Source organism: Entelurus aequoreus, linkage group LG23 (genome assembly GCF_033978785.1).
Source record: "Entelurus aequoreus isolate RoL-2023_Sb linkage group LG23, RoL_Eaeq_v1.1, whole genome shotgun sequence".
NCBI lineage: Eukaryota > Metazoa > Chordata > Actinopteri > Syngnathiformes > Syngnathidae > Entelurus > Entelurus aequoreus.
In genome coordinates, this window is record NC_084753.1 from 6,947,122 (window position 1) to 6,959,593 (window position 12,472).

The 12,472-nt window shown below is 40.6% G+C and overlaps 1 protein-coding gene across 2 annotated transcripts in view; it reads right to left on the reverse strand.

The window, feature by feature from the left end:
• Positions 1 to 8,609: 8,609 nt before the first annotated feature.
• The window catches only part of LOC133641080 (synaptotagmin-14-like), a 96,204-nt gene continuing 92,341 nt past the window's right edge, over positions 8,610 to 12,472 (reverse strand). For both annotated transcript variants that reach the window (XM_062034917.1, XM_062034916.1), the window contains one exon: positions 8,610 to 9,002. In XM_062034917.1, the coding sequence (XP_061890901.1) occupies positions 8,689 to 9,002 (314 nt within the window). In that variant the 3' untranslated portion in view covers positions 8,610 to 8,688. The remainder of the gene's footprint in view (positions 9,003 to 12,472) is intronic.

A 12,472-nucleotide genomic window follows, 5' to 3' on the forward strand; every position in this document is an offset into this window, starting at 1 on the left:
ACTACTCAGGACCTTTGTACTGTCCTTAAATACCTTTTACACAAAGACAGTTACTTTTTATTGTTCTGGCCTTGGGGCCGGCCAGTTTGGACAACACCCAGTTTGTTGCTTGGCCAGTCAACCTATTTTCTGTGATCGGTTTGAGTCGGGCGACCTCCTCTACTCCTACTTGTGAGGGCTTCCTACCAGATGTTGCTAATGTCTTTACACTTCCTCCTGAACTCCAAACCTGCATTCCTGTAGAATCCCAATTTCCTGGGGGCAAATGCTAACCACTCTCTGGAGTGCTTGTGATGGACACGTGCACTTTTGATCCTTAGTAGAATAATCCTCTAAAGGATTCTGTGACCAAAGACAAACACATGCCAGCTCACAATCATATAAGTAAATGGTACACGGTATAATTCACCTCAAAGGTAACAGTTACGTCAGGTACTGAAATAAACACAGGTCTGGCTGTAAGAATACCAAAATTGCAAGATGAATAGAATAAGATAAGATAACATTTGCCATAACTTTAACAAATTTGAGTGTTAAGTTTATCAAGTCAATTGGTAACAATTAAACAAGACTGCTTGGTCCGTGGTTAGGATTCACTGGCAGTGGTGGGCAAGGTCTTCTCTGCTGGCCTAACAAATCATGATCATAAACTAATAAAAGTTCATTTAATTTTATATTTTCTTTCCACACATTTATAAAATTATTCATCATATTCTCTTCATGTCATATTAATAAAAACTGGTCCACCACATTGTTTTCTTCAATTTTCTTTATAATAGTTAGAGTATTACAAAAATCCTACAGAAGTACAGACACAAAGTACATTGACAAGCACAAGTGCACCAGGACTTGAGGACACGGGCTGTGTAAGAAACCGTAAGGCACCAGTGCTGGTATGTGGCACAGGTAGTTTCTATCACCAAACAGAAGAATGCATCAGAACTAAACAAGACTTAAGACAAGAAACAAAGTCGGACCATGTGAATAAGTTAGAGAACCGCCAAGTTTCTTTCATTTTAACAGAAGCAATGACGATGGTCACAAATTAAACTTGATGGAAATTGCACTTTTAAACCTTTTTTTTTTTTTTTTATTATTATTTTTTTTTATAAATAAATACAATCATGTGTGCTTACGGACTGTATCCCTGCAGACTGTATTGATATATATTGATATATAATGTATATATTGTGTTTTTTATGTTGATTTAATAATAAAAAAATAAAATAAAATAATTTTTTTAATTTCTTGTGCGGCCCGGTGGTTGGGGACCACTGACCTAACATATTCGACAATCAAAACTTGATCGTAACAATCCTACATTTTGTGTTACTAATGTGTGAAACGGCTATATAAAAATGGAAGTGTGGCTCCTCTCCTCTAAATTGCAAGTGCTCCTAAAGCAGGAATACAAATTCGGTATTCCTACAAAATACAAACTCTGGCAAGACACCAAGGCATTTTTTAAAATCCTCTTAAAAAGTGTGTTTATATCCATATTGTGTTGAGGAGTTTCATGTTTAAAAACATTTCATTAAAGCAAATTGTCCATTAGCTCAAAAAATATCAGTCGAGAGTACACTTAATTAATGAACTATAAACATGCGATTAATCGCAATTAAATATTGTAATAGTTTGACAGCCCTAATTATGAATAATGCTATTAATATCAAATCAACTTTACATTTGTCCATTTGAGTAGTAAAAGTGAGAGACTAACTTTCCCACTGGTTGTGCAAGACAGAGTATTGTTTCATCACACTAACAACAACAACATGTTCACCTTTTGAAGTCGTCTATAGGGATGATACTCGAAACCGGTTTTCCCGGTTGTTTGATAAGAAAAGAACCGAGTCCTCGGACTCGAATCCCTTTTTGAGAACCGGTACCCGTTATCGAGACCACTATAGTAAAGGAAAAGAGTTGATTCTTTATTCGAATCCCGTCCCGACCAGAAATGCTCCGTGGGACATCACAATAAATGACGTCACGTAGCTCAGTCATTAGGCACAGATAGCGAAAGCAGGAAAACAATGGACGGGAAAAAGCGCTCCAAGGTGTAATAAAGTTCAAAACAAAAGCTATAATCCATCGAATAACTTTACTGAGAGATTTTAGCAGGGTAAAAACACATGACCAACACTTTTACGACCAACCGGAAACATAGCAACCAGGCTAGCAACGCACCTCCTTTACGGCAGCTGTCGCAACCTTCTTAAAACAACCGCAGCACATACATATATATACAACATATCTCCCTTTTTTAACTTTTGTTTTTATTTCCTTGTAAACGTTACAAAATCACACTGTATATGTGTTGTCTGTCTAATTATAAATAATGCAGACGAGGCGTGTTGGCTGAGTTCTTGACGTTTACTTTCACAGCGTGGCAACATGCAACACTTTTCGGGGCTACCGCGCATGCTCGTAACTCCCGTTGCATGCTGGGTAGTGTAGTTGTTATATTCTCTAGCTCATAACATTTTCCCCCCTATAAAGAAATAATGTTAACTCCATAAAGTGTATTTCTTTTTTTAGCTTTAACTTTTCATTTTTTAGCATTGTAACCACATTTGCAAACAACTTTTCTCTTCATAGAATTTTCTTTCAATAAAGAAATAAAGTGCAAAAATGTCAAAGCATCATAACAAACAGTTATGTCAAATAGCAGCAGAAGTGCACTTTTTGGAGAGCTGTATTATTTTCAGTTGTGTGCCCAAGGGACTGATTTTATTTAACACTATATTATTATTTATACACCTATAGTGATCACAGAGACAGCTTGTTTTTGTGTTACTGTATATATTTGTTTCTCTGAAAAATCCCACTTAATATACTTTGGGTAACAACAGTCAATATTTATTTATTTTATTTTATTTTTTTAGGTGGGTAACAGTCAATATTTATTTATTTATTAGATTTTATTTTTTTCTTATATAATAAAAGTGACCTTTTGTTAAACCAAATATTGTGTTTTTTTTTTCCATATACAACAACCTATCTGGACTCCATAAGAGAATCGATAAGGAATCGGTTCGATAAGAGGATTCGATAATAGACTCGAACTCGATAATTCCTTATCAAACATCATCCCTAGTCGTCTAACATAATTCAGTATTCATAACATCGTTGTTACCTTTTAGTGACAGTACCTTCACTGACTAATGCATCCAGTCATTGGTTTCCTTTCACGTTCTTTCATTTTGCGTCAAGTCATCTTTACACCCGGGGCTTTCTTGGATTGCATCGTCACCATAAATTCTTCTTCTTAAATGAAATGAAGGAAAACTCATAGAAGTCAAATAATCAGCAGCAGTTCAGAACATACCGGGTGCAATAACTGATTCATTAACAGCCCGGAAATGTTTCTTGTTCTTGTCATTATAATACAAAAATAGATATGAAACTTTTTTTTTTTTTTAAAAATACACCAATAAAAAAGGGTAATTTTTTGATGGTTTAAAAAAAAAAAGAAAGATTGTTCCACACCCAAAACTTAAAGACCTAACCCAGCAGGCACAAGACATTGAAACAACGTTGATTATACGTACATGTCCTTTAAATTAAAACTGACTTCTAAACAACCTCGCAAAATAGTTGTATTTGTAAATAGATTTCATTTGCTGATGTCCAACGTTGGATGCACTTGTTGGTCGGGAAATGACCACATTACAATGTCAAATCAACGTCACAACCCAATATTGATTAAAGGCCTACTGAAATGAGATTTTCTTATTTAAACGGGGATAGCAGATCCATTCTATGTGTCATACTTGGTCATTTCGCGATATTCCCATATTTTTGCTGAAAGGATTTAGTGGAGAACATCGACGATAAAGTTTGCAACTTTGTTGACACCAGCAGCGAGAGCGATTCGGACAGAGAAAGCGACGATTACCCCATTAATTTGAGCCAGGATGAAAGATTCGTGGATGAGGAAAGTGAGAGTGAAGGATTAGAGTGCAGTGCAGGACGCCAGGGTGTATCTTTTTTCGCTCTGACCGTAACTTAGGTACAAGCTGGCTCATTGGATTCCACACTCTCTCCTTTTTCTATTGTGGATCACGGATTTGTGTTTTAAACCACCTGGGATACTATATCCTCTTGAAAATGAGAGTCCAGAACGCGAAATGGACATTCACAGTGACTTTTATCTCCACGACAATACATCGGCGAAGCACTTTAGCTTCGGAGCTAACGTGATAGCATCGTGCTTAACTGCGGATAGAAACAGAAGAAACATGCCCCTGACTGGAAGGATAGACAGAAGATCAACAATACTACTATTACTTCTACTATCAGGAGACACCGAACCAAACCATGGACATGTAACTACACGGTTAATGCTGTCCAGCCTGGCGAAGCCTAGCAATGCTGTTGCTAACGACGCCATTGAAGCTAACTTAGCTACGGGACCTCGACAGAGCTATGCTAAAAACATTAGCGCTCCACCTACGCCAGCCCTCATCTGCTCATCAACACCCGTGCTCACCTGCGTTCCAGCGATCGACGGCGCGACGAAGGACTTCACCCGATCATCGGTGCGGTCGGCGGCTAGCATCGGATAGCGCGTCTGCTATCCAACTCAAAGTCCTCCTGGTTGTGTTGCTGCAGCCAGCCGCTAATACACCGATCCCACCTACAGCTTTCTTCTTTGCTGTCTCCATTGTTCATTAAACAAATTGCAAAAGATTCACCAACACAGATGTCCAGAATACTGTGGAATTTTGAGATGAAAACCGACGCTGTTTGTATTGGGACACCATGGTGTCCCAATACTTCCGTTCAATCCGTGACGTCACGCGCCAACGTCATCATACCGAGACGTTTTCAGCCGGATATTTAGCGGGAAATTTAAAATGTCACTTTATAAGTTAACCCGGCCGTATTGGCATGTGTTGCAATGTTAAGATTTCATCATTGATATATAAACTATCAGACTGCGTGGTCGCTAGTAGTGGCTTTCAGTAGGCCTTTAAACGTTGTCAAAAAGCATGTTGTTTCAACGTTGTATTAGTGTTGTAGAATATTAGTTGGGAAATGACCAAATTTCAATGTCAAATCCACATCAGAACCCGACATTGATTAAACGTCGTCAAAAAGCATGTTGTTTCAACGTTATGTTTGAGTTGCCCAGCGTCAGGACCTAATTCAACAAGTTGTCAAGGTTGATTCAATGACGTGTGCCTGCTGGTAAATCAACCACCAGACTTCAGACCAGCAGTGACAAAGTAAACATGCACAACAGCCACAATAAAGAGTACAGTAAGTGTAAGTAAGGAAGTGAATTTGGTTTCCTTGACACAATTCCTCCCTCAACCTGGGATTTTCCCTGTCGGGGGTGGGGGGGTAGGGTGTGTGTGTGTGTGGGGTGGAGGGTGGTGGTGGAGTGTGCTTGACCATGTGTGCTCTCTGTAACCAAGAAGGCATCTGCACTGTTTACTATTCAGCTTATTTGACACAAATGTAGGAAATGACAAAGTAATAAGGCAAAGGATTAGTTGTGTGCAGCAAAGCAGCCGCCGAGCACCAGAGGATGACTGAGGAGACTGTTATTACCTTGTTATTACATTGTCATTACATTGTCATTACATTGTTATTACATTGTCATTACATTGTCATTACATTGTTATTACATTGTCATTACATTGTTATTACATTGTCATTACATTGTCATTACATTGTCATTACATTGTTATTACATTGTCATTACATTGTTATTACATTGTTATTACATTGTCATTACATTGTTATTACATTGTCATTACATTGTTATTACATTGTCATTACATTGTTATCACATTGTCATTACATTGTCATTACATTGTCATTACATTGTTATCACATTGTCATTACATTGTCATTACATTGTCATTACATTGTCATTACATTGTTATTACATTGTTATTACATTGTTATTACATTGTTATTACATTGTCATTACATTGTTATTACATTGTCATTACATTGTTATCACATTGTCATTACATTGTCATTACATTGTCATTACATTGTCATTACATTGTTATTACATTGTTATTACATTGTTATTACATTGTTATTACATTGTCATTACATTGTTATTACATTGTCGTTACATTGTCATTACATTGTTATTACTAGGGATGTCCGATAATGGCTTTTTGCCAATATCCAATATGCCGATATTGTCCAACTCTTTAATTACAGATACCGATATCAACCGATACCGATATCAACCGATATATACAGTCGTGGAATTAACACATTATTATGCCTAATTTGGACAACCAGGTATGGTGAAGATAAGGTACTTTTTAAAAAAATTTGTAAAATAAGATAAATAAATTAAAAACATTTTCTTGAATCAAATAAAATAAGATAAATACATTTTTTTAATAAAAAAGAAAGTAAAACAATATAAAAACAGTTACATAGAAACTAGTAATTAATGAAAATTTGTAAAATTAACTGTTAAAGGTTAGTACTATTAGTGGAGCAGCAGCACGCACAATCATGTGTGCTTACGGACTGTATCCCTTGCAGACTGTATTGATATATATTGATATATAATGTAGGAACCACAATATTAATAACAGAAAGAAACAACCCTTTTGTGTGAATGAGTGTAAATGGGGGAGGGAGGTTTTTTGGGTTGGTGCACTAATTGTAAGTGTATCTTGTGTTTTTTATGTGGATTTAATAAAACAAACAAAAACAAAAAAAAACAAAAAACAAAAACGATACTGATAATAAAAAAAAACGATACCGATCATTTCCGATATTACATTTTAATGCATTTATCGGCCAATAATATCGGCAGACCGATATTATCGGACATCTGTAGTTATTACATATATATATATATATATATATATATATATATATATATATATATATATACGTGTGTATGAATACTGTATACATATTCATATGTATAGGCTTTATAAGTGTTTATACATATATGTGTATATACTGTATGTGTACCGTATTTTTCTGAGTATAAGTCGCACCGGCCAAAAATGCACAATAAATAAGGGAAAAAACATATATAAGTCGCACTGGAGTATAAGTCGCATTTTTTGGGGAAATGTATTTGATAAAAGCCAACAGCAAGAATAGACATTTGAAAGGCAATTTAAAATGTCTACAGAATAGTGAACAACAGGCTGAATAAGTGTACGTTATATGAGGCATAAATAACCAACTGGTATGTTAATCAGCTTTGGGCCCCGGCACAACAGTTTTAGTCCAATGCGGCCCCCAAGTCCAAAAGTTAGGACACCCCTGCATTAAGAGAACTAGTTAGTGACACTATGGCTCCTCTAAGCAGGCACTTTTTAGTCTTAAGAACCACGGAAGACCTGACCTGGATGAGTGGCTCATTTAGTGCACCATACGACATGACACCAGTCTGGGACTCCAGCAAACTATTTCACCTTACTTTTGCTCATCCACATTGGAATGTTGTACTATTTTATATTCCTGTGCCTTATTATTGTCCTACATTCCACCCAGTAAGTATTTTGCTGAGAATGTGTGCTTTTTAAATGGCTGAGAATACACTAATGAGACTTCGGTACAGTTTCCAGTCCTCACTGTCGGTGACAAGAACCTGGTTGTGACCCAGACACAAGAACCTGGTTGTGACCCAGACACAAGGACCTGGTTGTGACCCAGACACAAGAACCTGGTTGTGACCCAGACACAAGAACCTGGTTGTGACCCAGACACAAGAACCTGGTTGTGACCAAGACACAAGAACCTGGTTGTGACCCAGACACAAGAACCTGGTTGTGACCCAGACACAAGGACCTGGTTGTGACCCAGACACAAGGACCTGGTTGTGACCCAGACACAAGGACCTGGTTGTGACCTAGACACAAGGACCTGGTTGTGACCCAGACACAAGAACCTGGTTGTGACCCAGACACAAGAACCTGGTTGTGAGAACCTGGTTGTGACCGAGACACAAGGACCTGGTTGTGACCCAGACACAAGAACCTGGTTGTGACCCAGACACAAGAACCTGGTTGTGAGAACCTGGTTGTGACCGAGACACAAGAACCTGGTTGTGACCCAGACACAAGGACCTGGTCGTGACCCAGACACAAGGACCTGGTTGTGACCCAGACACAAGGACCTGGTTGTGACCCAGACACAAGAACCTGGTTGTGACCCAGACACAAGAACCTGGTTGTGAGAACCTGGTTGTGACCGAGACACAAGGACCTGGTTGTGACCCAGACACAAGGACCTGGTTGTGACCCAGACACAAGAACCTGGTTGTGACCCAGACACAAGAACCTGGTTGTGAGAACCTGGTTGTGACCGAGACACAAGGACCTGGTTGTGACCCAGACACAAGAACCTGGTTGTGACCCAGACACAAGAACCTGGTTGTGAGAACCTGGTTGTGACCCAGACACAAGGACCTGGCTGTGATCCAGACACAAGGACCTGGTTGTGACCCAGACACAAGAACCTGGTTGTGACCCAGACACAAGAACCTGGTTGTGAAAACCTGGTTGTGACCGAGACACAAGGACCTGGTTGTGACCCAGACACAAGAACCTGGTTGTGACCCAGACACAAGAACCTGGTTGTGACCCAGACGCAAGGACCTGGTTGTGCTCCTTCCACCACCCCCACTTCTCAGAAATTGTATTCCTTACCCTGCTGAGACCACGTGTGAAGTCCGTCCTGCCGCTAGGACTCCAGCAGACTGTGCCAGCGGCAGACCTGCTGTCCTTTGGACTCCTTCATCAGAGTCCAGTGGCTGAGCTCCTCCTCGCCGGAGCTGTTGAGGCCCAGGGAGATCCAGCCGATCATCTCCTTGCGCTTCATGCTGCGCTTGTTGTAGACGGACAGGATGAGCGTGACGTCGGACAGCTGGAAGAGGGCCACCTGGAAGACAAAGGTCTCCTTGTAGGTGGGGTTGGGCTGGCCCCGGCAGATGGAGGTCTTGCACCTGGACATCTCCTGGCCCATGGAGTTCAGTAAGGTCAGCTTGACATAGGTGTCTGCATGAAGAAGCCAGAAATACAAGTCATGTATGTGGTCTCACCTTTTGGACCATAACACCCCACTTTCCCACTAGTCCCAATCAAATAACACTGAATTAGTCATCTTACTCTTGATTTTAATCATATCCAACAGACACTATATTGCCAAAAGTGTTTGGCCAACCATCCAGATGATGAGAATCAGGTGTCCTAATCACTTGGCCCGGTGTATCAAATCAAGCACTCAGGCATGGAGACTGTTTCTACACACATTTGTGAGAGAATGGGCCGCTCTCAGTGATTTCCAGCGTGGAACTGTCATAGGATGCAACAAATCCAGCCGCTCCTAAATATTCCAAAGTCAACTTTATTATAAGGAAAGTGAAGAGTTTGGGAACAACAGCAACCAAGTGGTAGGCCAGGTAAACTGACAGAGAGGTCAGCATAGTGCAAAGACTTTCTGCACAGTCACTTGCTACAGAGCTCCAAACTTCATGTCACCTTCCAATTAGCCCACGTACAGTACGCAGAGAGCTTCATGGAATGGGTTTCCATGGCCGGGCAGCCGCATCTAAGCCATACATCACCAAGTCCAATGCAAAGCGTGGGATGCAGTGGTGTAAAGGACATCACCACTGGACTCTAGAGCAGTGGAGACGCCTTCTCTGGACTGATGGATCACACTTTTCCATCTGGCAATCTGATGGACCAGTCTGGGTTTGGAGGTTGCCAGGAGAACGCGACATTTCGGACTGCATTGTGCCGAGTGTGACATTTGGTGGAGGAGGAATTATGGTGTGGGGTTGTTTTTTCAGGAGTTGGGCTTGGCCCCTTAGTTCCAGTGAAAGGAACTTTGAATGCTCCAGGATACCAAAACATTTTGGACAATTCCATGCTCCCAACCTTGTAGGAACAGTTTGGAGCGGGCCCCTTCCTCTTCCAACATGACTGTGCACCAGTGCACAAAGACATGGATGACAGAGTCTGGTGTGGATGAACTTGACTGGCCTGCTCAGAGTCCTGACCTGAACCCGATAGAACACCTTTGGGATGAATTAGAACGGAGACTGAGAGCCAGGCCTTCTCCACCCACATCAGTGTGTGACCTCACCAATGCGCTTTTGGAAGAATGGTGGACAATTCCTATAAACACACTCGGCAACCTTGTGGACAGCCTTCCCAGAAGAGTTGAAGCTGTAATAGCTGCAAAAGGTCATATTGAACCCTATGGGTTAGGAATGGGATGGCACTTCAAGTTCATATGTGAGTCAAGGCAGGTGGCCAAATACTTTTGGCAATATGGTGTACCTACTTACACTTTGCAACATTTTCAAATGAAAGCAACATATCATTAATATGTATTTCCCACATAAACATTAGGCTTAAGTCTGGTTGATGAAAGAAACAAGTACTAATCAAAAGGGACTGATGACAAATACTTGTGCTGTACATACAATGATGTCATGCTAACACAGATGAACACAATTAACAATAAATGTTTCTGAACTAAACTGTCAATTGAAAACACAGCTTCAACATTTTTAGTCATCATTTTTGCGCTGAAGACACTTTTTAGTGACTTTCGCTCCAGAATTTGTTTGAGACTGTCATTACTGCCACCAGTGGTGGAAAAGGGTATTACCTCACTGACTACCGATGAGAAACCGACCGAGGGCAGGGCTATTCAACTACATCATGAAGAGGGCCACAGTGTCAAGAGCCCTAGGGCTGAGGGGCCGCACATCCAAACTTGAATGTTTGGTCAGAAAGTGCCACCGCAGGTTATATTCCTTAGAGACTACCTTTACTTCAGTACAAAGTAAACACATCGGCTTTCACACGGCACTGTCAATAAATGCATTAGTCTGCCCTCGCTACTCGTTTCCAGCGTGTGCAGATAGTTAACAGCATGAAGAAACAGAAGCTCCAGAAGTTTTGTTGAGGATTGACGTTCTTTCTTTTGAATTTTGTTCCTTTCTAAGTTTTATTACTTTACACGTCTACAAAAACCCAAAAGCAGTGAAGTGGTCACGTTGTGTAAATGGTAAATAAAAAGAGAATACAATGATTTGCAAATCCTTATATTCAATTGAATAGACTGCAAAGACAAGATATTTAACGTTCAATCTGGAAAATTGTGTTATTTTTTTGCAAATATTAGCTCATTTGGAATTTGATGCCTGCAACATGTTTCAAAAAAGCTGGCACAAGTGGCAATAAATACTGATAAAGTTGAGGAATGCTCATCAAAGACTTATTTGGAACATCCCACAGGTGAACAGGCTAATTGGGAACAGGTGGGTGCCATGATTGGGTAAAAAAGCAGCTTCCATGAAATGCTCAGTCATTCACAAACAAGGACGGGGCGAGGGTCACCACTTTGTCAACAAATACCTGAGCAAATTGTTGAAGAACAACATTTCTCAACAAGGAATTTAGGGATTTCACCATCTACGCTCCGTAATATCATCAAAAGGTTCAGAGAATCTGGAGAAATCACTGCACGTAAGCCATGATATTACGCACCTTCGATCCCTTAGGCAGTACTGCATCAAAAAGTGACATCAGTGTGTAAAGGATATCACCACATGGGCCCAGGAACACTTCATAAAACCACTGTCAGTAACTACAGTTGGTCGCTACATCTGTAAGTGCAAGTTACATCTCTCCTATGCAAAGCCAAAGCCATTTATCAACAACACCCAGAAACGCTTCGCTGGGCCCGAGCTCATCTAAGATGGACTGATGCAAAGTGGAAAAGTGTTCCGTGGTCTGACAAGTCCACATTTCAAATTGTTTTTGGAAACTGTGGATGTCGAGTCCTCCGGACCAAAGAGGAAAAGAACCATCCGGACTGTTATAGGCACAAAGTGTAAAAGGCAGCATGTGTGATGGTATGGGGGTGTATTAGTGGCCAAGACATGGGTAACTTACACATCTGTGAAGGCACCATTAATGCTGAAAGGTACATACAGCTTTTGGAGCAACATATGTTGCCATCCAAGCAACGTTACCATGGACGCCCCTGCTTATTTCAGCAAGACAAAAGTCTGATTTTCGCAATTTATTTAGATTTGAATGAGTAGTCTTCTTCTACTCGTTGTTGGTGCCCCTGTGGGGGGGCAGGAGTACTGCACACATGAGCAACCCTAGTTGTCATGGTTTCTTCAAGCCTACTTGAGGGCCAAATGAAAAGCTTTGTCAGGCCGGGTGTGGCCCGGGGGCCGCCACTTGGATAGACCTCCTGTAGGGGGTGCTTGCGACCCAACAATGCGGCACATGGGAAGCACGGGCAAGCACCAAAACCAAGTAACTTTCAGACTTCTTTTGGTTGGTGTTTTGTCACCGGACTAAGCAATGGCCCACATATATTTATCTCTCTCCAGTTGGAATGAAATCCTTCCTGCAGCCTTTGCGAGAGAAAAAAAAAAGTATATTTCTCACATTTGTTCTGTGCGACGCAGACGGCAAAGGATGTTTTTCTCTCC